General features: G+C 43.6%; 1 protein-coding gene across 1 annotated transcript in view; it reads right to left on the bottom strand.

The window, feature by feature from the left end:
• Positions 1–8,962: 8,962 nt before the first annotated feature.
• Positions 8,963–23,393, bottom strand: part of LOC138963731 (uncharacterized) — an 83,899-nt gene continuing 69,468 nt past the window's right edge. Inside the window, exons 16-18 of the mRNA XM_070335581.1 lie at positions 16,862–17,019; positions 15,274–15,330; positions 8,963–11,230 (exon numbers count right to left, since the gene is read on the bottom strand). Of these exons, the coding sequence (XP_070191682.1) occupies positions 11,095–11,230; positions 15,274–15,330; positions 16,862–17,019 (351 nt within the window). The 3' untranslated portion in view covers positions 8,963–11,094. The remainder of the gene's footprint in view (positions 11,231–15,273; positions 15,331–16,861; positions 17,020–23,393) is intronic.

Genomic DNA, 23,393 nt, shown 5'->3' on the forward strand with positions numbered 1-23,393 from the left:
GCCTTTTCACTGGTCCTTATTGGCCTAATATTGACCATTTGTGAATTTTTCTGTATTAATTTTTGCTGAATGTCTAATCAAAGCTAATTCACTCTAATTAGGCCTAACGGTTAATCTAAGAGTAAGAGAGAAGGACTACCAAACACAAAATTAAATTTCTTCGCAAGAAAACAAGCTAGTTATCAGCATGAAACAAAAAGTGGTCCATATTAGGAGCCCTTCCCCTACCTATTTCTATACGTGTGACCTGTAACACCAGTCGTGTGTGTCCATATCACTGTACGTGTGACCTGATACACCAGTCTTTGTGTGTCCATATCACTGTACTGTGACCTGATACACCAGTCTTTGTGTGTCCATATCACTGTACGTGTGACCTGATACACCTGTCTTGTGTGTCCATATCACTGTACGTGTGACCTGATACACCAGTCTTTGTGTGTCCATATCACTGTACGTGTGACCTGATACACCAGTCTTGTGTGTCCATATCACTGTACGTGTGACCTGATACACCTGTCTTGTGTGTCCATACCACTGTACGTGTGACCAGAGTGATACACCAGTCTTTGTGTGTCCATATCACTGTACGTGTGACCTGATACACCAGTCTTGTGTGTCCATATCACTGTACGTGTGACCTGATACACCAGTCTTGTGTGTCCATATCACTGTACGTGTGACCTGATACACCAGTCTTGTGTGTCCATATCACTGTACGTGTGACCAGAGTGATACACCAGTCTTTGTGTGTCCATATCACTGTACGTGTGACCAGAGTGATACACCAGTCTTTGTGTGTCCATATCACTGTACGTGTGACCTGATACACCAGTCTTGTGTGTCCATATCACTGTACGTGTGACCTGATACACCAGTCTTTGTGTGTCCATACCACTCTACGTGTGACCTGATGCACCAGTCTTGTGTGTCCATATCACTGTACGTGTGACCTGATACACCAGTCTTGTGTGTCCATGATATCACTGTACGTGTGACCTGATACACCAGTCTTGTGTGTCCATGATATCACTGTACGTGTGACCAGAGTGATACACCAGTCTTGTGTGTCCATGATATCACTGTACGTGTGACCTGATACACCAGTCTTGTGTGTCCATGATATCACTGTACGTGTGACCTGATACACCAGTCTTGTGTGTCCATATCGCTGTATGTGTGACCTGATACACCAGTCTTGTGTGTCCATGATATCACTGTACATGTGACCTGATACTCCAGTCTTGTGTGTCCATACTACTGTATAACGCGTGTTTTTGTGTGTGTCATGTTTGTTTTTATTCTGTATTAATTGTTGCAGACTGGGAAATGAGAGGGAGATGGGGGTGTCTGTATGAATGCGTGTAGGTGTGGAACCATTCCTAGAAAACTACTGAACGGATGTTTATCAAACTTTAAGTGTGAATTCTTCAAGATAATAGCCCCACATACTTTTTATCTCATTGTTTTGGTTATTGTCTTTGGTGATGTCAAATGCATGCAAGTTGAGGGAGCACTGTGGCGACCGCGTTTTTGAATTGATTTCATTTGAGTTTTGTCAAACAGTATTTGACTGTGGGATTGCATTTCAGCTTGGAAGTTAAAAATTAGTTAATCAATTTGTTTATAAACGTTATGCCCAAAAATTGAATTTGCGATAAGAGACGCAGCAATAGTTTTTTCTTTGCATTCATTTTTGTTCCTTAATTAAAAAAATACATTGATATGTTGTGTTTGAACTGAAAATGTGCTAACAAAAAAAGGAAAATCCCATGTGAGCAGTTTAGGTCAAGTGTTTGTGCTTTCACCAAGACAAGCATCGTCTCTGCCGCAGGGTTTTGGTCAAGTGTTTGTGTTTAACCAAGACAAGCATCGTCTCTGCCGCAGGGTTTCAAGTGTTTGTGCTTTCACCAAGACAAGCATCGTCTCTGCCGCAGGGTTTCAAGTGTTTGTGCTTTCACCAAGACAAGCATCGTCTCTGCCGCAGGGTTTTGGTCAAGTGTTTGTGTTTTACCAAGACAAGCATCGTCTCTGCCGAAGGTTTTTGGTCAAGTGTTTGTTTTACCAAGACAAGCATCGTCTCTGCCGAAGGGTTTTGGCAAGCCTGGAACTTACTTGTCTCCAAGAGAACTGATTCAGTATGTTAGGCTGACAGATTGACTGAATGTTTTAATATTACTTCTCACTACTTTTTTTGTTATTTTCCCTTAAAAACTACTCATGACCAGTGGTATAATGATCAGAACTGGGTGCATTAGAAAAAACTTGCCAGAGAATGTGCCTTTGAAATGTAATTATATAACCGTGTGTGCATGTTTGACTTACGGTGAACTGATATAACTGTTCATCTCTTAACCTATTTTGTTATGTTCGTGTGTGCATGTTTGACTTTGTGAACTGATGTCAAATAACCAAAGGGAAGTAATCGCTCTTTATGCATACGACATGTGTAATAGAGTAAGCGAGAGTTGTACGGAACCTTTTCTCCTGGCACCTGAGAGAATAACAAGCATTGAAATGAACAAGCGACTTTCATCCTCAAACGAAATTCATGAGGATGAAAGTCGCTTGTTCATTTCAATGCTTGTTATTCTCTCAGGTGCCAGGAGAAAAGGTTCCGTACAACTCTCGCTTACTCTATTACACATGTCGTATGCATAAAGAGCGATTACTTCCCTTTGGTTATTTGATATCTTAACATCGCTCTGCCTCATTCTGTTTAAGATTCTTTGTGAACTGATATAACTGTTCATCTCTTAACCTATTTAGTTATGTTCGTGTGTGTATGTTTGACTTTGTGAACTGATATAACTGTTCATCTCTTTCCTATTTAGTTATGTTCGTGTGTGTATGTTTGACGTTGTGAACTGATATAACTGTTCATCTTTTCACCTATTTAGTTATGTTCGTGTGTGTATGTTTGACTTTGTGAACTGATATAACTGTTCATCTCTTAACCTATTTAGTTATGTTCGTGTGTACATGTTTGACTGTAAACTGATGCCTTGTATCCAATAAACCTATCATTTGAAAAGGAGTGAAACTGAAGTCAGACATTTTTAGTGATATTTGTGTTTAATTGCAACTGAAGCAACTGACCTTTATCAAGACAGGAAATGTTGGTTCATAACAAGTAACAGTAATTTAAATTGTTTAAAACAGTAATTTAAATTGTTTAAAACAGTTACAAATGGGTTCGTTCTCGCCACCATGCATTGCTGATAAAAAGACGTCACACACACCAACAAAGTGGTTCTGTTATTTCCAATACCATTTGTGGTGGAAAAGGCTTGCTAAATGCAGGCAAATCATGCCACTGATCTTAAAATAGAAGCCGCTGCGTCTCATCTCATTTTCGACTTGCATAGACTCTTCTCATGTGCCGTGTTAGTGGCATGTAGCTTATTATCCACATTATCAAATGATGAGTTAGTATACAATTCCCAGCGGCTAACAGAAAACACAAGTGTTATTCCGATAACGTACCAGCTAGACCAGCATTTGGAAGTCGACTGACTCGATCGACTCTGTCATACGTAGCAGACTACACTGAAATACGACTGCATCAGTTCAGTAAATGAATGGTTTCTGAATTCTTATTTCAAGGCAAGAACAATCGGAATCGAAAACGTGTAGGGTTCAGAACGTTCTTACCATATAAGACTTATTACCAGCCTGCCTCATGCATGCACTCAATGCAACGTGACGAGCAATTTTTGGTTTTGATATGAGACTGCAGTGGTTCGATTGCCCTAGCCTAGCAGACGACATAAACCCCGCTCAGCAAATTAACATGTTGGGCAAATGTGAACGAAAAAACCCGATGGGGATATAATACGTGTAAAGTTCAGAGCATTCTTACCGTTCATATTTAGTACCAGACTCCCCAATGAGTGAAGATACAACACGAGAAACATACCCCATTTTATTTTGAAAATGTGCTAACCGTCGACAAGTCATTGGAGTCAATCCGTCGAAGCTCGACTGGAGGTTTTGAATCGCAAATTACTTAAAGCACAGTCCTTTCTCCGAGTTCAAATGAGGTCTCTATGAAAGATTATCACTTTTTAGCTTAACGCTACACTGGAATTTACCAACAGAAATTAAAACAAGAGTTTGTGTGTGACGAAAGCACAACACACTTGAGACAGCCCACACAAAAGTAGATCTTACACGACCTGACCACACAGTTCTGCCTATTCAAATGCGCGTAGCAAAATGTGCGTTTTGAATCTTCTTTTTGGCTCACGTAAGTGTAGCCTATGCGATGCTAACTTTTGTCTGTCTGTGCGTGCGTGCGTGCGTATGTATGTGTGTATGTCTGTGGTAGAAACTTTAACATTTGAAGATGTCACATTATGGCGTAAGAGGGTTAGCCGTCACGCGAAGGAATTACTGAAAGTCTCGGTCATTGTTATTTTGAGCGGGCCGAGACTAAGTTGGCAGTCGTGTCCCTGTAAGTAGGCTACATGCAGAGATCTAGTATCTCGCTTTCTTGCACAGTGTCACCTATGCTTACTGTGTGTGTGTGTATGTGTGACGGAGTGATTGAGTTTGTGTTACTGTTTGTCGATTTCTTACGCGAGCCTTGAAGGCTTCGCCTCTTGTTTCTCTGGCGGTACTGACAATATCGTTATTGAAACTCATGCGCTTCGTTCAATAATGAATGTTCTCGATTTGCTCTATAAATCCCTTAGTGCACTGCGATGTCTCAATAACTTAAATAATGAAAGTCTAGATCGACAGAGTGAGGAATGACAGCTGTAATGTTGATGCAAACAATGCAATCATACAACACAGCACCGACATCTACTGAATACAACACAGCACCGACATCTACTGAATACAACACAGCACCGACATCTACTGAATACAACATGACATGATGCAAACAATGCAATCATACAACACAGCACCGACATCTACTGAATACAACACAGCACTGACATCTACTGAATACAACATGACATGATGCAAACAATGCAATCATACAACACAACACCGACACCTACTGAATACAACATGACATGACAGACCTGCCTACCCCCAAAATTACAAAATGTAATGAGCCAAGCCAAAAAGAGTAATCTGGTGGAAGAAAGTGTAATCAAGATTCCAGTCGGCAATCAATTCGCACATTGTCACTAAGTCTTCTGCTCGGACATTTTCTCCCTTCAGTTTTGTTACTGTATCACTCAACTTCCTCATAAAGAAACGGGTAATTTGAACGTCTTTTGTCTGGTGGTTTCTATGAGCTCTCTTTACTGCATCCTTGTGATAATTTGTCCCGATGTGCTATGCAGTCATATTGTGTGCACACGAAAAGTCACTGTGGCAAAGGGAACACAAGACGTTTGGTCCTTTTGATTAAGGTCCAAGGCATGGCCACGATTTAATTTAGCTGTCTGTTGATTGGCTGTCTTCTTTCTCACAGCTATCCTTTTACCACCACTGTGACCAGCTTCCTCGTCAGACTCGTCCGTCTCATGGGGACTCAGATTTTCCACGCGTCGCTAATTCATTGTAATGCGAACGGCGTCGTCTATCTTGTATGTGGCTGAACAGACCGGAAATGACCGGATATTGCCCAAACGATCTCACGCAGGTGCAAACCCAAGCTCTGCGAGAGCAACAATACTGATCGGATTTACATCGAGATGAGATGCGAAAAATCGTACTTTTGGTTTCTTAAAAATCGTACTTCCATTGTGGAAAGCGTGGTGGCGTAGTTTGGGTTAACATTCGTAGTAAATTACGCCCAAATCGTACGGGTAGGCAGGTCTGCATGATGCAAACAATGCAATCATACAACACAGCACCGAAATCTACTGAATACAACACAGCACCGAAATCTACTGAATACAACACAGCACCGACATCTACCGAATACAACATGACATGATGCAAACAATGCAATCATACAACACAGCACGAACATCTACTGAATACAACACAGCACCGACATCTACTGAATACAACACAGCACCGAAATCTACTGAATACAACACAGCACCGACATCTACCGAATACAACATGACATGATGCAAACAATGCAATCATACAACACAGCACGAACATCTACTGAATACAACATGACATGATGCAAACAATGCAATCATACAACACAGCACCGACATCTACTGAATACAACATGACATGATGCAAACAATGCAATCATACAACACAGCACCGACATCTACTGAATACAACATGACATGATGCAAACAATGCAATCATACAACACAGCACCGACATCTACTGAATACAACATGACATGATGCAAACAATGCAATCATACAACACAACACCGACATCTACTGAATACAACACGACATGATGCAAACATACAACACAGCACCAACATCTACTGAATACAACACGACATGATGCAAACAATGCAATCATACAACACAGCACGAACATCTACTGAATACAACATGACATGATGCAAACAATGCAATCATACAACACAGCACGAACATCTACTGAATACAACATGACATGATGCAAACAATGCAATCATACAACACAGCACGAACATCTACTGAATACAACATGACATGATGCAAACAATGCAATCATACAACACAGCACCGACATCTACTGAATACAACACAGCACCGACATCTACTGAATACAACACAGCACCGACATCTACTGAATACAACATGACATGATGCAAACAATGCAATCATACAACACAGCACCGACATCTACTGAATACAACATGACATGATGCAAACAATGCAATCATACAACACAGCACCGACATCTACTGAATACAACATGACATGATGCAAACAATGCAATCATACAACACAGCACCGACATCTACTGAATACAACATGACATGATGCAAACAATGCAATCATACAACACAGCACCGACATCTACTGAATACAACACGACATGATGCAAACATACAACACAGCACGAACATCTACTGAATACAACATGACATGATGCAAACAATGCAATCATACAACACAGCACCGACATCTACTGAATACAACATGACATGATGCAAACAATGCAATCATACAACACAGCACCGACATCTACTGAATACAACATGACATGATGCAAACAATGCAATCATACAACACAGCACTGACATCTACTGAATACAACATGACATGATGCAAACAATGCAATCATACAACACAGCACCGACATCTACTGAATACAACACAGCACCGACATCTACTGAATACAACACGACATGATGCAAACAATGCAATCATACAACACAGCACCGACATCTACTGAATACAACACGACATGATGCAAACAATGCAATCATACAACACAACACCGACATCTACTGAATACAACATGACATGATGCAAACAATGCAATCATACAACACAACACCGACATCTACTGAATACAACATGACATGATGCAAACAATGCAATCATACAACACAACACCGACATCTACTGAATACAACATGACATGATGCAAACAATGCAATCATACAACACAGCATCGACATCTACTGAATACAACACGACATAAGAAGGAAATAGTTCTCATTCAGTTTAATCTGCACAAACAAATGATCAAGACACCTTCCTGTGCAACAACAAATTAAACAACTTATAAGATTCTATTATTGTAATCAAATAATTTTGAGAAGTAACAAAACAGAAGGCAGTGTAAATGTTGAGCACATATGAGACAAATCTGAATATTAACCTGGACAAATTTAACACAAACACAATAGAAAAGAAAGAAAAAAATGCATTTTGGTTAGTTTGAAGAATTGACCTTCAACCAGTCTGTATTTTCTGTGTAGTCTGTGTTGTCTGTATAGTCTGTATAGTCTGTATAGTCTGTATTGTCTGTATTGTCTGTGTTGTCTGTATAGTCTGTATTGTCTGTGTTGTCTGTATTGTCTGTATTGTCTGTATTGTCTGTGTTGTCTGTATTGTCTGTGTTGTCTGTATAGTCTGTATAGTCTGTATAGTCTGTATAGTCTGTATAGTCTGTGTTGTCTGTGTTGTCTGTATTGTCTGTATTGTCTGTATAGTCTGTGTTGTCTGTGTTGTCTGTATAGTCTGTATAGTCTGTATAGTCTGTATTGTCTGTATAGTCTGTATTGTCTGTATTGTCTGTATAGTCTGTATTGTCTGTATAGTCTGTATTGTCTGTATTGTCTGTATAGTCTGTATAGTCTGTATTGTCTGTGTAGTCTGTATAGTCTGTATTGTCTGTATTGTCTGTATAGTCTGTATTGTCTGTATAGTCTGTATTGTCTGTATAGTCTGTATTGTCTGTATAGTCTGTGTAGTCTGTATTGTCTGTATTGTCTGTGTTGTCTGTATTGTCTGTATTGTCTGTATAGAATTTTTTTACACAATACATCACGCATTCACATCGGCCAGCAGATCGCAGCCATTTCGGCGCATATCCTACTTTTCACGGCCTATTATTCCAAGTCACACGGGTATTTTGGTGGACATTTTTATCTATGCCTATACAATTTTGCCAGGAAAGACCCTTTTGTCAATCGTGGGATCTTTAACGTGCACACCCCAATGTAGTGTACACAAAGGGACCTCGGTTTTTCGTCTCATCCGAAAGACTAGCACTTGAACCCACCACCTAGGTTAGGAAAGGGGGGAGAAAATAGCGGCCTGACCCAGGGTCGAACACGCAACCTCTCGATTCCGAGCGCAAGTGTGTTACCACTCGGCCACCCAGTCCCTACAGTCAGTACAGTCTGGATAGTCTGTATAGTCTGTATTGTCTGTATAGTCTGTATACCGGTCAGGAGCCCCAAGCCCAACAGTACAGCTTAGTGTATTTGTTTGAACTCTCGTGCTTCTTAAAAATGTCAAAAGATCCTAGGACAGAACTTGACAGGTGTGTAAATCGACCACCTGGCACACCTGACTGGCTAAAGAGGTCGGTGTGGTGCGTCCATGAGGCTTTTTTTTGGGGGGGGGGGGGGGGGGGGGGGGTTACAATGTAACTATTTTTGGTAGTATCAATTTTGGGGGTTACAATTTCAACTATTTTTGGTAGTATCAATTTGGGGGGGTTACAATTTAACTATTTTTGGTAGTATCACTCAAAAATTAACAAAGGTAGAGAAAAAACGATGAAGAATACAAGGTAGCGCTAAACCGTGTTTACACAAGATAGTACATGTACTAATCATCAAGAACAACTTTTCTTGTTAAGCACTATGCAACAGTTGCTTTGATTTTCTAAAAATAAAACATAATGTCCAACACTGGCCCTTCAACCAGTTTATACTAAGCTGAAAACCGTCAACTAAATATAATCCTCTCTATTTAGTATTATGACCTATAACCCTCTTCACTAGAGATTGCAGTCGCACACGTTCTGAAACATTTCTGGTGATCATGACGCAAGGCTTGGCCGATCACTCAGCATTAAGAAAGCACAGCTCACACCATAGAGCCTCATGTCACACAACTCACACCATAGAGCCTCATGTCACACAACTCACACCATAGAGCCTCATGTCACACAACTCACACCATAGAGCCTCATGTCACACAACTCACACCATAGAGCCTCATGTCACACAACTCACACCATAGAGCCTCATGTCACACAACTCACATCATAGAGCCTCATGTCACACAACTCACACCATAGAGCCTCATGTCACACAACTCACACCATAGAGCCTCATGTCAAACAACTCACACCATAGAGCCTCATGTCACACAACTCACACCATAGAGCCTCATGTCACACAACTCACACCATAGAGCCTCATGTCAAACAACTCACACCATAGAGCCTCATGTCACACAACTCACACCATAGAGCCTCATGTCACACAACTCACACCATAGAGCCTCATGTCACACAACTCACACCATAGAGCCTCATGTCACACAACTCACACCATAGAGCCTCATGTCACACAACTCACACCACAGAGCCTCATGTCACACAACTCACACCATAGAGCCTCATGTCACACAACTCACACCACAGACCCTAATGTCACACAACTCACACCACAGGGCCTCATGTCACACAACTCACACCATAGAGCCTTATGTCACACAACTTGCACCATAAAGCCTCATGTTGCCATGGAGCCTCATGGCACACAACTCAAACCAAAGAGCCTCATGTTGCCATAGAGCCTCATGTCACACAACGCACACCATAGAGCCTCATGTCACACAACTCACACCACAGAGCCTCATGTTGCCATAGAGCCTCATGTCACACAACGCACACCATAGAGCCTTATGTCACACAACTCACACCACAGAGCCTCATGTTGCCATGGAGCCTCATGTCACACAACGCACACCATAGAGCCTCATGTCACACAACTCACACCACAGAGCCTCATGTTGCCATGGAGCCTCATGTCACACAACGCACACCATAGAGCCTCATGTCACACAACTCACACCACAGAGCCTCATGTTGCCATAGAGCCTCATGGCACACAACTCACACCACAGAGCCTCATGTTGCCATTGAGCCTCATGGCACACAACTCACACCATAGAGCCTCATGGCACACAACTCACACAACAGAGCCTCATGTTGCCATTGAGCCTCATGACACACAACTCACACCACAGAGCCTCATGTTGCCATTGAGCCTCATGACACACAACTCACACCACAGAGCCTCATGTTGCCATAGAGCCTCATGACACACAACTCACACCACAGAGCCTCATGTTGCCATAGAGCCTCATGACACACAACTCACACCACAGAGCCTCATGTTGCCATAGAGCCTCATGACACACAACTCACACCACAGAGCCTCATGTTGCCATAGAGCCTCATGACACACAACTCACACCACAGAGCCTCATGTTGCCAAAGAGCCTCATGACACACAACTCACACCACAGAGCCTCATGTTGCCATAGAGCCTCATGACACACAACTCACACCACAGAGCCTCATGTTGCCATAGAGCCTCATGACACACAACTCACACCACAGAGCCTCATGTTGCCATAGAGCCTCATGACACACAACTCACACCACAGAGCCTCATGTTGCCATGGAGCCTCATGGCACACAACTCACACCACAGAGCCTCATGTTGCCATGGAGACAGGTGATTCCTTAAGGCAAGCCATCCTTTCCATGCTTGCCCTCGGCGACGGCGAGACCCTTCTGGATGAGCGTTGTGCCAATGTGAAGGTCAAGGTCAGCATGGCTTGTGTCATACAGCTCGATGCTGAGCCTTCCACTCCACAGTCTGTTCAAAATCAAGACACTCTTAGTCAACATCAAGACACTCTTAGTCAACATCAAGACACTCTTAGTCAACATCAAGACACTCTTAGTCAACATCAAGACACTCTTAGTCAACATCAATACACTCTTAGTCAACACACACAGGGCATCAACACTCTTAGTCAACACACACAGCGCATCAAGACACTCTTCGTCAACACGGACGGGGCATCAATACACTCTTAGTAAACACACACAGGGCATCAACACTCTTAGTCAACACACACAGGGCATCAACACACTCTTAATCAACACACACAGGGCATCAATTAGTCAACACACACAGGGCATCAATTAGTCAACACAGACAGGGCATCAATACACTCTTAGTCAACACACACAGGGCATCAACACACTCTTAGTCAACACACACAGGGCATCAAGACACTCTTAGTCAACACACACAGGGCATCAAGACACTCTTAGTCAACACACACAGGGCATCAAGACACTCTTAGTCAACACACACAGGGCATCAACAGTCTTAGTCAACACACACAGGGCATCAACACTCTTAGTCAACACACACAGGGCATCAAGACACTCTTAGTCAACACACACAGGGCATCAACAGTCTTAGTCAACACACACAGGGCATCAACACACTCTTAGTCAACACACACAGGGCATCAAGACACTCTTAGTCAACACACACAGGGCATCAAGACACTCTTAGTCAACACACACAGGGCATCAACACTCTTAGTCAACACACACAGGGCATCAACACTCTTAGTCAACACACACAGGGCATCAAGACTCTTAGTCAACACACACAGGGCATCAACACTCTTAGTCAACACACACAGGGCATCAACACTCTTAGTCAACACACACAGGGCATCAAGACACTCTTAGTCAACACACACAGGGCATCAAGACACTCTTAGTCAACACACACAGGGCATCAACACACTCTTAGTCAACACACACAGGGCATCAACACTCTTAGTCAACATACACAGGGCATCAACACTCTTAGTCAACACACACAGGGCATCAAGACACTCTTAGTCAACACACACAGGGCATCAAGACTCTTAGTCAACACACATAGGGCATCAATTAGTCAACACACATAAAGCATCAAGACACTCTTAGTCAACACACGCAGGGCATCAACACTCTGAGTCAACACACACAGGGCATCAACACTCTTAGTCAACACACACAGGGCATCAACACACTCTTAGTCAACACACACAGGGCATCAACACTCTGAGTCAACACACACAGGGCATCAACACTCTTAGTCAACACACACAGGACATCAACACACTCTAAGTCAACACACACAGGGCATCAATACACTCTTTGTCAACACACACAGGGCATCAAGACACTCTTAGTCAACACACACAGGGCATCAAGACTCTTAGTCAACACACACAGGGCATCAAGACACTCTTAGTCAACACACATAGGGCATCAACACTCTTAGTCAACACACACAGGGCATCAACAGTCTTAGTCAACACACACAGGGTATCAACACTCTTAGTCAACACACACAGGGCATCAATTAGTCAACACACACAGGGCATCAATTAGTCAACACACACAGGGCATCAAGATACTCTTAGTCAACACACACAGGGCATCAACACTCTTAGTCAACACACACAGGGCATCAATTAGCCAACACACACAGGGCATCAAGACACCCTTAGTCAACACACACAGGGCATCAAGACACTCTTAGTCAACACACACAGGGCATCAAGACTCTTAGTCAACACACACAGGGCATCAAGACTCTTAGTCAACACACACAGGGCATCAACACTCTTAGTCAACACACACAGGGCATCAACACACTCTTAGTCAACACACACAGGGCATCAAGACACTCTTAGTCAACACACACAGGGCATCAAGACACTCTTAGTCAACACACACAGGGCATCAAGACTCTTAGTCAACACACACAGGGCATCAACACTCTTAGTCAACACACACAGGGCATCAACACTCTTAGTTAACACACACAGGGCATCAAGACACTCTTAGTCAACACACACAGGGCATCAAGACTCTTAGTCAACACACACAGGGCATCAAGACACTCTTAGTCAACACACACAGGGCATCAACACTCTTAGTCAACACACACAGGGCATCAAGACACTCTTAGTCAACACACACAGGGCATCAACACTCTTAGTCAACACACACAGGGCATCAACACACTCTTAGTCAACACACACAGGGCATCAACACACTCTTAGTCAACACACACAGGGCATCAACACACTCTTAGTCAACACACACAGGGCATCAAGACAATCTTTGTCAACACACACAGGGCATCAACACTCTTAGTCAACACACACAGGGCATCAAGACTCTTAGTCAACACACACAGGGCATCAACACACTCTTAGTCAACACACACAGGGCATCAAGACACTCTTAGTCAACACACACAGGGCATCAACACACTCTTAGTCAACACACACAGGGCATCAACACACTCTTAGTCAACACACACAGGGCATCAACACTCTTAGTCAACACACACAGGGCATCAACACTCTTAGTCAACACACACAGGGCATCAAGACACTCTTAGTCAACACACACAGGGCATCAAGACACTCTTAGTCAACACACACAGGGCATCAAGACACTCTTAGTCAACACACACAGGGCATCAAGACACTCTTAGTCAACACACACAGGGCATCAAGACTCTTAGTCAACACACACAGGGCATCAACACACTCTTAGTCAACACACACAGGGCATCAAGACTCTTGGTCAACACACACAGGGCATCAAGACACTCTTAGTCAACACACATTGGGCATCAACACTCTTAGTCAACACACACAGGGCATCAACACTCTTAGTCAACACACACAGGGCATCAAGACACCCTTAGTCAACACACATAGGGCATCAACACTCTTAGTCAACACACACACACAAAAGAGAAAAAGGGAAGGAAAAGTAAGCATACACAACATCATCAGTTAATACAAGATTTCTCATACACAAAAAGATAACTTTCCCTTACCGTATTCCAGATTCACACAACACCATCACAACACAACCCTCTCAGTGGAAGGACACAGGACGACAAATCCAATACACAAAATTGATTAACGTCTACACCTCTGAACTCGCAAAGCTGAAACACTAAACAAACAAACAACTTCACGAGACTGCTTGATCAAGGCTGAACTCGCAAAGCTGAGACAAAAAAAAACACACACAAAAAACGAAAGTAAAGGACGTTTCACGCAACAAACAACAAACATGTCCACCTGACTTGAATCACTTGAACAAACAGTACAACTGAATACAAAAAAGAGAGTTCAAAACCCGATTTAAAAAAGAGGCCCTGCACGGGCAGGCACACCTCTGTTTGATGTCAGCCACAAGATAAGACTACACCCACCCAGTCCACATCTCACCTCTGTTTGATGTCAGCCACAAGATAAGACTACACCCACCACCCCAGTCCACATCTCACCTCTGTCTGATGTCAGCCACAAGATAAGACTACACCCACCACCCCAGTCCACATCTCACCTCTGTTTGATGTCAGCCACAAGATAAGACTACACCCACCACCCCAGTCCACATCTCACCTCTGTTTGATGTCAGCCACAAGATAAGACTACACCCACCCAGTCCACATCTCACCTCTGTTTGATGTCAGCCACAAGATAAGACTACACCCACCACCCCAGTCCACATCTCACCTCTGTTTGATGTCAGCCACAAGATAAGACTACACCCACCACCCCAGTCCACATCTCACCTCTGTCTGATGTCAGCCACAAGATAAGACTACACCCACCACCCCAGTCCACATCTCACCTCTGTTTGATGTCAGCCACAAGATAAGACTACACCCACCACCCCAGTCCACATCTCATCTCTGTTTGATGTCAGCCACAAGATAAGACTACACCCACCACCCCAGTCCACATCTCACCTCTGTTTGATGTCAGCCACAAGATAAGACTACACCCACCACCCCAGTCCACATCTCACCTCTGTTTGATTTCACCCACAAGCGTCTTGCAGTTAACCAGTCGAAATAACTCCTCCCTGCAAAACACCAACCAAACATGATTCCAACAGCCTAGAAATCTCTGTCAGTTTTATTCAACGCGTGTTGACAAAGAAAACAAGTCGCGTAAGGCGAAATTACTACATTTAGTCAAGCTGTCGAACTCACGGGATGAAACTGAACGCACTGTATTTTTTCACCAAGACAGTACAGCTTCGTCAATCCTCGCGTGAAGGAAATCGCTCACCTCCCACGTGCAAAACGTAGTGATATTGACAAGCCTGATTAGCGCGGTAGCGTATTGTGCTAAGCAGGAAAGCGCGCTTTTCTGTATTCTTGTTAACTTTCTGAGCTTGTTTTGAATACAACCTATCATATCTATATGTTTTTGGAATCAGGAAATGATAAAGAATATGATGAAATCATTTTGGATCGATTTCTGAAATTTTAATCGTAAGACTAATTAATCTATTTTCGTTAATTGTGATCACATTTTAAGAGTAAACATGACATATGTATATATTTTTAGATTCAGAATGTGATGAAGAATACGATGCAATCAATTTTAAATCTGTTTGCAAAAAATCGATTTTAATGACAACTTTAATGAGCAAAGTCATTAATTAATTTTTAAGCCTCCAAGCTGAAATGCAATACCATAGTCCGGGCTTCGTCGAAGATTACTTGACCAAAATTTCAACCAATTTGGTTGAAAAATGAGAGCGTGACAGTGCCGCCTCAACTTTCACGAAAAGCCGGATATGACGTCATCAAACACATTTATAAAAAAAATGAAAAAAACGTCTGAGATACCATACTCAGGATCTCTCATGTCAAGTTTCATGAAGATCAGTCCGGTAGTTTTCTCTGAATCGCTCTACACACACACACACACACACACACCACGACCCTCGTCTCGATTCCCCCCTCTACGTAAAAAGATAGTAAAGACAGACTGAGTAACCGAGACACAGAGAGACACAGAGACACAGAGAGACAGAGACACAGAGACACAGAGACTGGGCGTGAAGGAAAACAATCAAACTTGAACAACTAATTGACTTGACAAAGGAGAGATCATCTTATTGACTTGACAAAGGAGAGATCATCTTATTGACTTGACAAAGGAGAGATCATCTTATTGACTTGACAAAGGAGAGATCATCTTATTGACTTGACAAAGGAGAGATCATCTTATTGACTTGACAAAGGAGAGATCATCTTATTGACTTGACAAAGGAGAGATCATCTTATTGATGGAACTTTATTTTAAAGAGTGAGAGAGAGACAGGGCGATAGACTTTCCTGGAATCATCAGACCACCATTAAAAAAAGGGGTGGAGGGTGTGTGAGTGTGATTCCAGCTACACAACAATTCCCAGGGGGGGGGGGAAGTGTCAGCACTCACCTGGACTCATCAGGCCAGGACACGTGGGGTGGAGGGGGGGGGGGGAGGGTGGAGGGGGGGGGAGGGTGGAGGGAAGAGTGTCCAGCACTCACCTGGACTCATCAGGCCAGGACACGTGGGGTGGAAGGGGGGGGGGGGGAGGAGAGAGTGTCAGCACTTACCTGGACTCTTCAGGCCAGGACACGTGGGGTGGAGGGGGGGCGACACCTGCCAGACAGCACTCGACAGCCTGTGGTGGGAGGAGGAGGAAGCGGTTCTCCAACTGTCGGATATCTCGCTCCGACACCCATCCCATGTCACCAAGGTCAACAAACATCACCTGCACACGTTGTCACACACTTTGTTACACACTTTGTTACACACGTTGTCACACACTTTGTTACCGTCCTGGTGCACAATTGAAGAACATGAATTCATCTTTAAAACATAGACAAGTTCTTTCTGATCACATGCACTATCATTTCAAATGATTCACCGACAGTGCTGTACTATAAGAATAAGAATACTTTATTATCTCATAGAGAAATTCAGGGGTGGTACATAACAATAATACAAACAAGGCATTGATTTTACATAAAACATATAGCACTATATAACAGGGAAGGTTATAGAAACACCTCCCACATACCACATACTATCATTTTGAAGCGACTCACCGACAGTGCTGTTGCTTCGGACATTTTGTGCAAGAGTACTTCTTTGTGCGCAGACACCGTGACTAAAAGTAAATGTCCGGGAAAATAGGCACAAAGCAGTTAAGGGTGGGTGGGAGCCCAAAATGTTGCCAGGAGGGTGGGTGGGAGCCCAAAATGTTGCCAGGAGGGTGGGTGGGAGCCCACAATGTTGCCAGGAGGGTGGGTGGGAGCCCACAATGTTGCCAGGAGGGTGGGTGGGAGCCCAAAATGTTGCCAGGAGGGTGGGTGGGAGCCCAAAATGTTGCCAGGAGGGTGGGTGGGAGCCCAAAATGTTGCCAGGAGGGTGGGTGGGAGCCCACAATGTTGCCAGGAGGGTGGGTGGGAGCCCAAAATGTTGCCAGGAGGGTGGGTGGGAGCCCACAATGTTGCCAGGAGGGTGGGTGGGAGCCCACAATGTTGCCAGGAGGGTGGGTGGGAGCCCAAAATGTTGCCAGGAGGGTGGGTGGGAGCCCAAAATGTTGCCAGGAGGGTGGGTGGGAGCCCAAAATGTTGCCAGGAGGGTGGGTGGGAGCCCAAAATGTTGCCAGGAGGGTGGGTGGGAGCCCAAAATGTTGCCAGGAGGGTGGGTGGGAGCCCAAAATGTTGCAAGGAGGGTGGGTGGGAGCCCAAAATGTTGCCAGGAGGGTGGGTGGGAGCCCAAAATGTTGCAAGGCCGGGGTCCAGGGACCGCTAAGGCTCCGGCGGGGTGCAGGGTCAGCGCCCTTGTTGGGGTGTTTAGGGGTGCAGGGGCAGCGCCCTTGTTGGGGTGTTTAGGGGTGCAGGGGCAGCGCCCTTGCTGGGGTGTTTAGGGGTGCAGGGGCAACGCCCTTGCTGGAGTGTTTAGGAGGGCAGCGTCCCTCAGCCGAAAATGATTTTTAGCATTTTAGGGAGGATTTAGGTGGCCTCTCCTGACTCTAAATCTTAGAACAAACAAGCTTTTTAGAGATGCATAATATATAAATCTTGTAAACTTGAAGGTATTTGTAACTGACCAGCTGAAAATTAATTTGAGCAATTCAAGAGGGGCTGTTTGAGCCTCTCCTGGCTTTAAAACTGAAAACAGCAAACAAAAAAATAAAAAGGTGATGAATGCGCAAAATCAAAAACTTCTATACTTGAGGGTGTTTGGTTGCATCACTCTTGCTAGGGGGTCTTCAAAAACAAGTGGTAAATAAATTTCAAGAAGAGTTTTTAGAAGCATCTCCTTGGTTAAACAAACACTTAAAATTTGAGCTGCACAAAATTAAAAAATCTTGTTTTGTCTTTGATTTAAAATTTTTTTAGCGCATTAAAGTAAAATCGCCATGCTTACAAAAAGTTAGGCAAACACAGGAAATAACAGTCGCCTCCCTTCTATTACACATTTTTACTTGTACTTGTAGCTTATGATTTTATTATTGTAGGTGGTATATTCTCAAATAATTGTTGAACCATAGCTTGAACCAAATGAGAAACAAGTTTTAAGTCAGTTTGTTTCTGTTGAACACCTTCAAAAGGGCTAACTACTCAGTTTAAAACAGAAGGTTTAGACAAAAACAGAAACCCCCGGAGTTATATCCCTTGCTATTGCTAATGCTATACACAGATGCTGCTTTTCAATTCATTATTTCAGGAGTTCTATTCTAAAATGATTGTTGAATCATAGCTTGAATTTCAAGAGAAATATGTTATAATTAAGTTTGTCTCACTTGCTAGCTTTCTTAAGGACTCAATAATACCACTCAGGTTCATAGATCAGGAACGCAAGTTTTCTCTACCACACCACTGAAGGTCTCTGAATACCTGCAAGAAGGGTATATAAATATGTGGGTGAGCCGAATTTTCAAATTGATAGCAACTAAGATGTCACATTCCCCAAAATGACATGACATTGCTGCCCCCTACATGTCACTTAAACCTTATTGAGATGTCTTGGACATAATGACAGTTGGCTGACCTGGCACAACCATATCGGTCACACACCCAGTGTAAACAACAGCTGTCAGGGATTAACAAAATTAGGTACCGTATTTGACGGATTACAAGATTATAAGCCGCACCCCCGACTTTAAAAAAAAATTGGGACGAGCCATGTATAGGCCGCGTCACTATAATAGCCGCCGTCGAAAAAAATAATCAGATCGTGTCAATCACTCAAAACAACCAGGCAAACGAAAGTACGGTATTTGGCGAAATCGGCTCCGAGAATAAACAAGTGAAACAAAGAAGAAAAGTGAAAAAGTTTGAAGAAAAATATCACACACACAATTTGTAACCAACACACACACATGTAGTCCCGCCCGGAATAAGCTTTTTTGGGATGATTTACGACTTTTGCGCATATTTCGAGCAGACGAAAATACAACATGGCGGCTCTCGCTCCTCCAACTATCGCAGGACACAAAAAACCGAAATCTCGCGCGCGCGAGATCCTGATACATCCGGTGTTTCTCTGTATGCTATCTTGTCAGGACGACTTGTTGACAAACGAAGATTCACGAAAGAAAGAGAAAAGCGCCGAGTCTTGAGTAGAGAGCTTATAAAGTACCGGTAATCGCTAATCGAGTGAAATGAAAATCTGCGGCGACTTAGGTGAATGCTATTCAAGTTTAGGTAACGTTTTAGCCGCATCTTTTTATAAGCCGCAATGCGATTTTTTTTGACAAAAAGTCGCGGCTTGTAGTCCGTCAAATACGGTATATTAACAAAAACAAAAAAGCCAAATTCTTCCTGGGACGGAAGAACTCCCACCCCTGCAGTAGCGTCTTTCCAGAACATAATTTGATCTCATTTTGGGTGCTTTTTCTCTCACAAAAACAACCTTCAAAAGTTTTTAACTGCTGAGGTGTTTTCAAGTCTAACGTAGAGAAAAAATAGACTTGGGGCTTCCATAACCATCATCTGCGTCACAGGCTTTTTCTAGCAAAAGAGAATCAAATACATGTTTCAACTTGTGATATGATTTTCGCCCACAACTGCACTTTATCTTCTGAAAGAAAACACCTGTACTTATCTTCTGAAAGAAAACACCTGTACTTATCTTCTGAAAGAAAACACCAGTACTTATCTTCTGAAAGAAACCACCTGTACTTATCTTCTGAAAGAAAACACCAGTACTTATCTTCTGAAGGAAAATACCAGTACTTATTTTCTGAAAGAAAACACCAGTACTTACCTTTTGAAAGAAAACACCTGTACTTATCTTCTGAAAGAAAACACCTGGAGTTTATCTTCTGAAGGAAGAAAACTGCCTGTACTTTATCTTACATTAGGAATATATAAACACCTGCACTTTATCTTACATAGGAATACAGTCGAACCCACCTAAAACGAACACGCTAGTTACGAATTTTGACTTATAACGTATTAGTTTTAAGTTCCCAACTGAATACCTCTTTCTTCATGCTTAAAAAAAATGCTTGAAACGAATTCTTTGTAACGAATTTATGCTTATAACGAGCACTTTTTGGATTCCCAAGCATGCATAATGTCTGTAATTTAATCACGCTTATGAGGAAATCTTTAAACTCGTCCCGAGATCCACATATCATGCATGGGAATTTGAGAAGTTTGAATGTGTCAAAGTCGCCGGAATGCAAGTGTTCCGCCATGTTTATTTGGTGTCCAAGGGAGGTCACTTCCCTTACTTCCATAAATATACTTGTGTATGTTGACCTCATGTGTTGTTTGTTCACTTAGTTGAATCAAATAAACTCTTCTCATATTCTTTGGGGTTTGTATTGTTATTCTTGTTTGTCTTGTTTGCTAAGCTTATTCAAGCAGACGCCTGCCAGTCTCCTCCAGAGACAAAAGAGAGGCTTCCGTGTAAGGGACTGCTCTATCTCTGCTGTAACCATCTTGCCTAAGTGCTGCGAGTTCCGGCGTGACCGGAAGCGTTGAACGCGGCAAGGCATACGAGTCAATAAGATTGACCGGGTTATAAGACAGCAAAAACCTCTTAGCAGCGCCGTGAGGCAAAGCTGAGGCCAGACCCGATGTAGCCAGATAAGACTGTACAGAATCAGGAGCTTGAGCATGAGCTGTTAACAGTGGGACAGCTTGGGAAGCACCACCAGACTGACCAGTGGCCAGAAGCTTTGAAAGCTCAAACGCTACTAAAGGGGATTCCCGAAACCGGAACTGCTGTTTCTCGTCCTTGGCCGAACGAAAATCCCCTAAAGCAGAAGGGGGTTGTACAACTGAACCGGAAGGTGTCGTCACCCCCTCCCCAAAATACCGAGAAGCCACTTCCGCCGCTAACGCCAGAGCTTGCGGAAGCTTATTCGGTATGCGGAAGCTGCCATCTTCGTCACCCTGGACGGAAGTGCAAAAATCCGACTCGTAGTCCCTCACTTCCGTGAAGTCAGGCAAGACACTTCCGCCGTGACTACCATAGTCCGACGAAGCGTCGCCCGGAAGAGACGCCACACGAGGGATTTTAGACCCAAGCGGCACGTCTCTAGGGACAGCTTCCTGCCTGGAAGGCGGAAGCGGGGAAAGCTGTGAAAGCTGTGCTGCCGCACCGACTGCTCTTCCAGAGAGCGACGGCGGACGCACTTCCCCTGTTCGGTCGGAGACCGAACGCGTGTCTGGGCTTTTCCCTCGACCTAGAAGTTCACTCAATCGGAACGACGTAGACCGAGGGCCTAAGCTTTCGCTCACACGTACCGGTGTGGCTACTCTCTCCAAACCACGCACTTCGTTTTGGCCGGAGAACCCGGTTACTGGCGAAGTATAAATACCTTGATCGTCGTCAGTCCAATAGGCCTGGGAACGCAGCAGGGGAACACCACGGCTACCATCAAACGAGGCGTGTACGTCGGCAGACGTAATGGTGGAGGAAGGCGGAACACGCACCCTGGCAAGGGAACGCACACCTCCCACACCGGAAGGCAAAGACAACATCTCAGCCTTGGTAGATGATAACTCGGCTGAAAGAGAGGATATCTGAGCACTCAAGGAGTGCAAAATAGCAGAAACATCCTGCTTCTCGCTAACAGGAACTGAACCGGACAAGACCGGTGAAGCAGCTGAAGGCAAACTAGGCATAGCCGGAGAATTTGGCAAGTCTATCGCAACATCAAACGAGGATTTAGTCAAAGGGTCTGTGACCTTAATCGAAGCTTGACCTGCCGAACTCTTAGACTTACGAGAAGGCTTCTTCGTGGGAGAAGGCTCGGCCACCGACTTAGCATTTTTCTTCTTTTCCTTATCCGACATGGCGAACGGAAAAAATGTAAACAAAGCTAAGTACTCGACAAAACCTAAGTCACAAAACGATAACAAACGACAAAAAAGCTCACCCAAACACACAGTAGGAGCAGAGGGACCGTGTGCAAGTACCAAGGCAGGGTCTGACAAAGGCAGAAGTCAGACAAACCGGCTGAAAGCCGGAGCAAAATCAAAACACGTCTGTAGCCACAGACCGCTGAAGAGTGAATGATTCAAAGATGGCGGCAAGGTCGTTGAGTCACGTGACTCTGTCCTGTTAAGGGGTCAAGGTAGCTCTTTTTTAGGGTGACCTCCCCTTGTTACCAAGGCGATGCTATTCAGCGTCCTAGCACTAAACTGAAGTAAATTGCGTTATGTGAGTTGGGATAAGATATGTAATTTAATTATGCTTATAACGAGCACTTTTTGGATTCCCAAGCATGCATAATGTCTGTAATTTAATCACGCTTATGAGGAAATCTTTAAACTCGTCCCGAGATCCACATATCATGCATGGGAATTTGAGAAGTTTGAATGTGTCAAAGTCGCCGGAATGCAAGTGTTCCGCCATGTTTATTTGGTGTCCAAGGGAGGTCACTTCCCTTACTTCCATAAATATACTTGTGTATGTTGACCTCATGTGTTGTTTGTTCACTTAGTTGAATCAAATAAACTCTTCTCATATTCTTTGGGGTTTGTATTGTTTTTCTTGTTTGTCTTGTTTGCTAAGCTCCAGCTGGAACTTCGTCATGATCATGAGTGAAACATCGCACATGGACCGGATGTGTAGTGTGTGTGTGTCACCGAAAACGTAACAAATGGATGAAAC

Source organism: Littorina saxatilis, linkage group LG4 (assembly GCF_037325665.1).
Source record: "Littorina saxatilis isolate snail1 linkage group LG4, US_GU_Lsax_2.0, whole genome shotgun sequence".
Lineage (NCBI taxonomy): Eukaryota > Metazoa > Mollusca > Gastropoda > Littorinimorpha > Littorinidae > Littorina > Littorina saxatilis.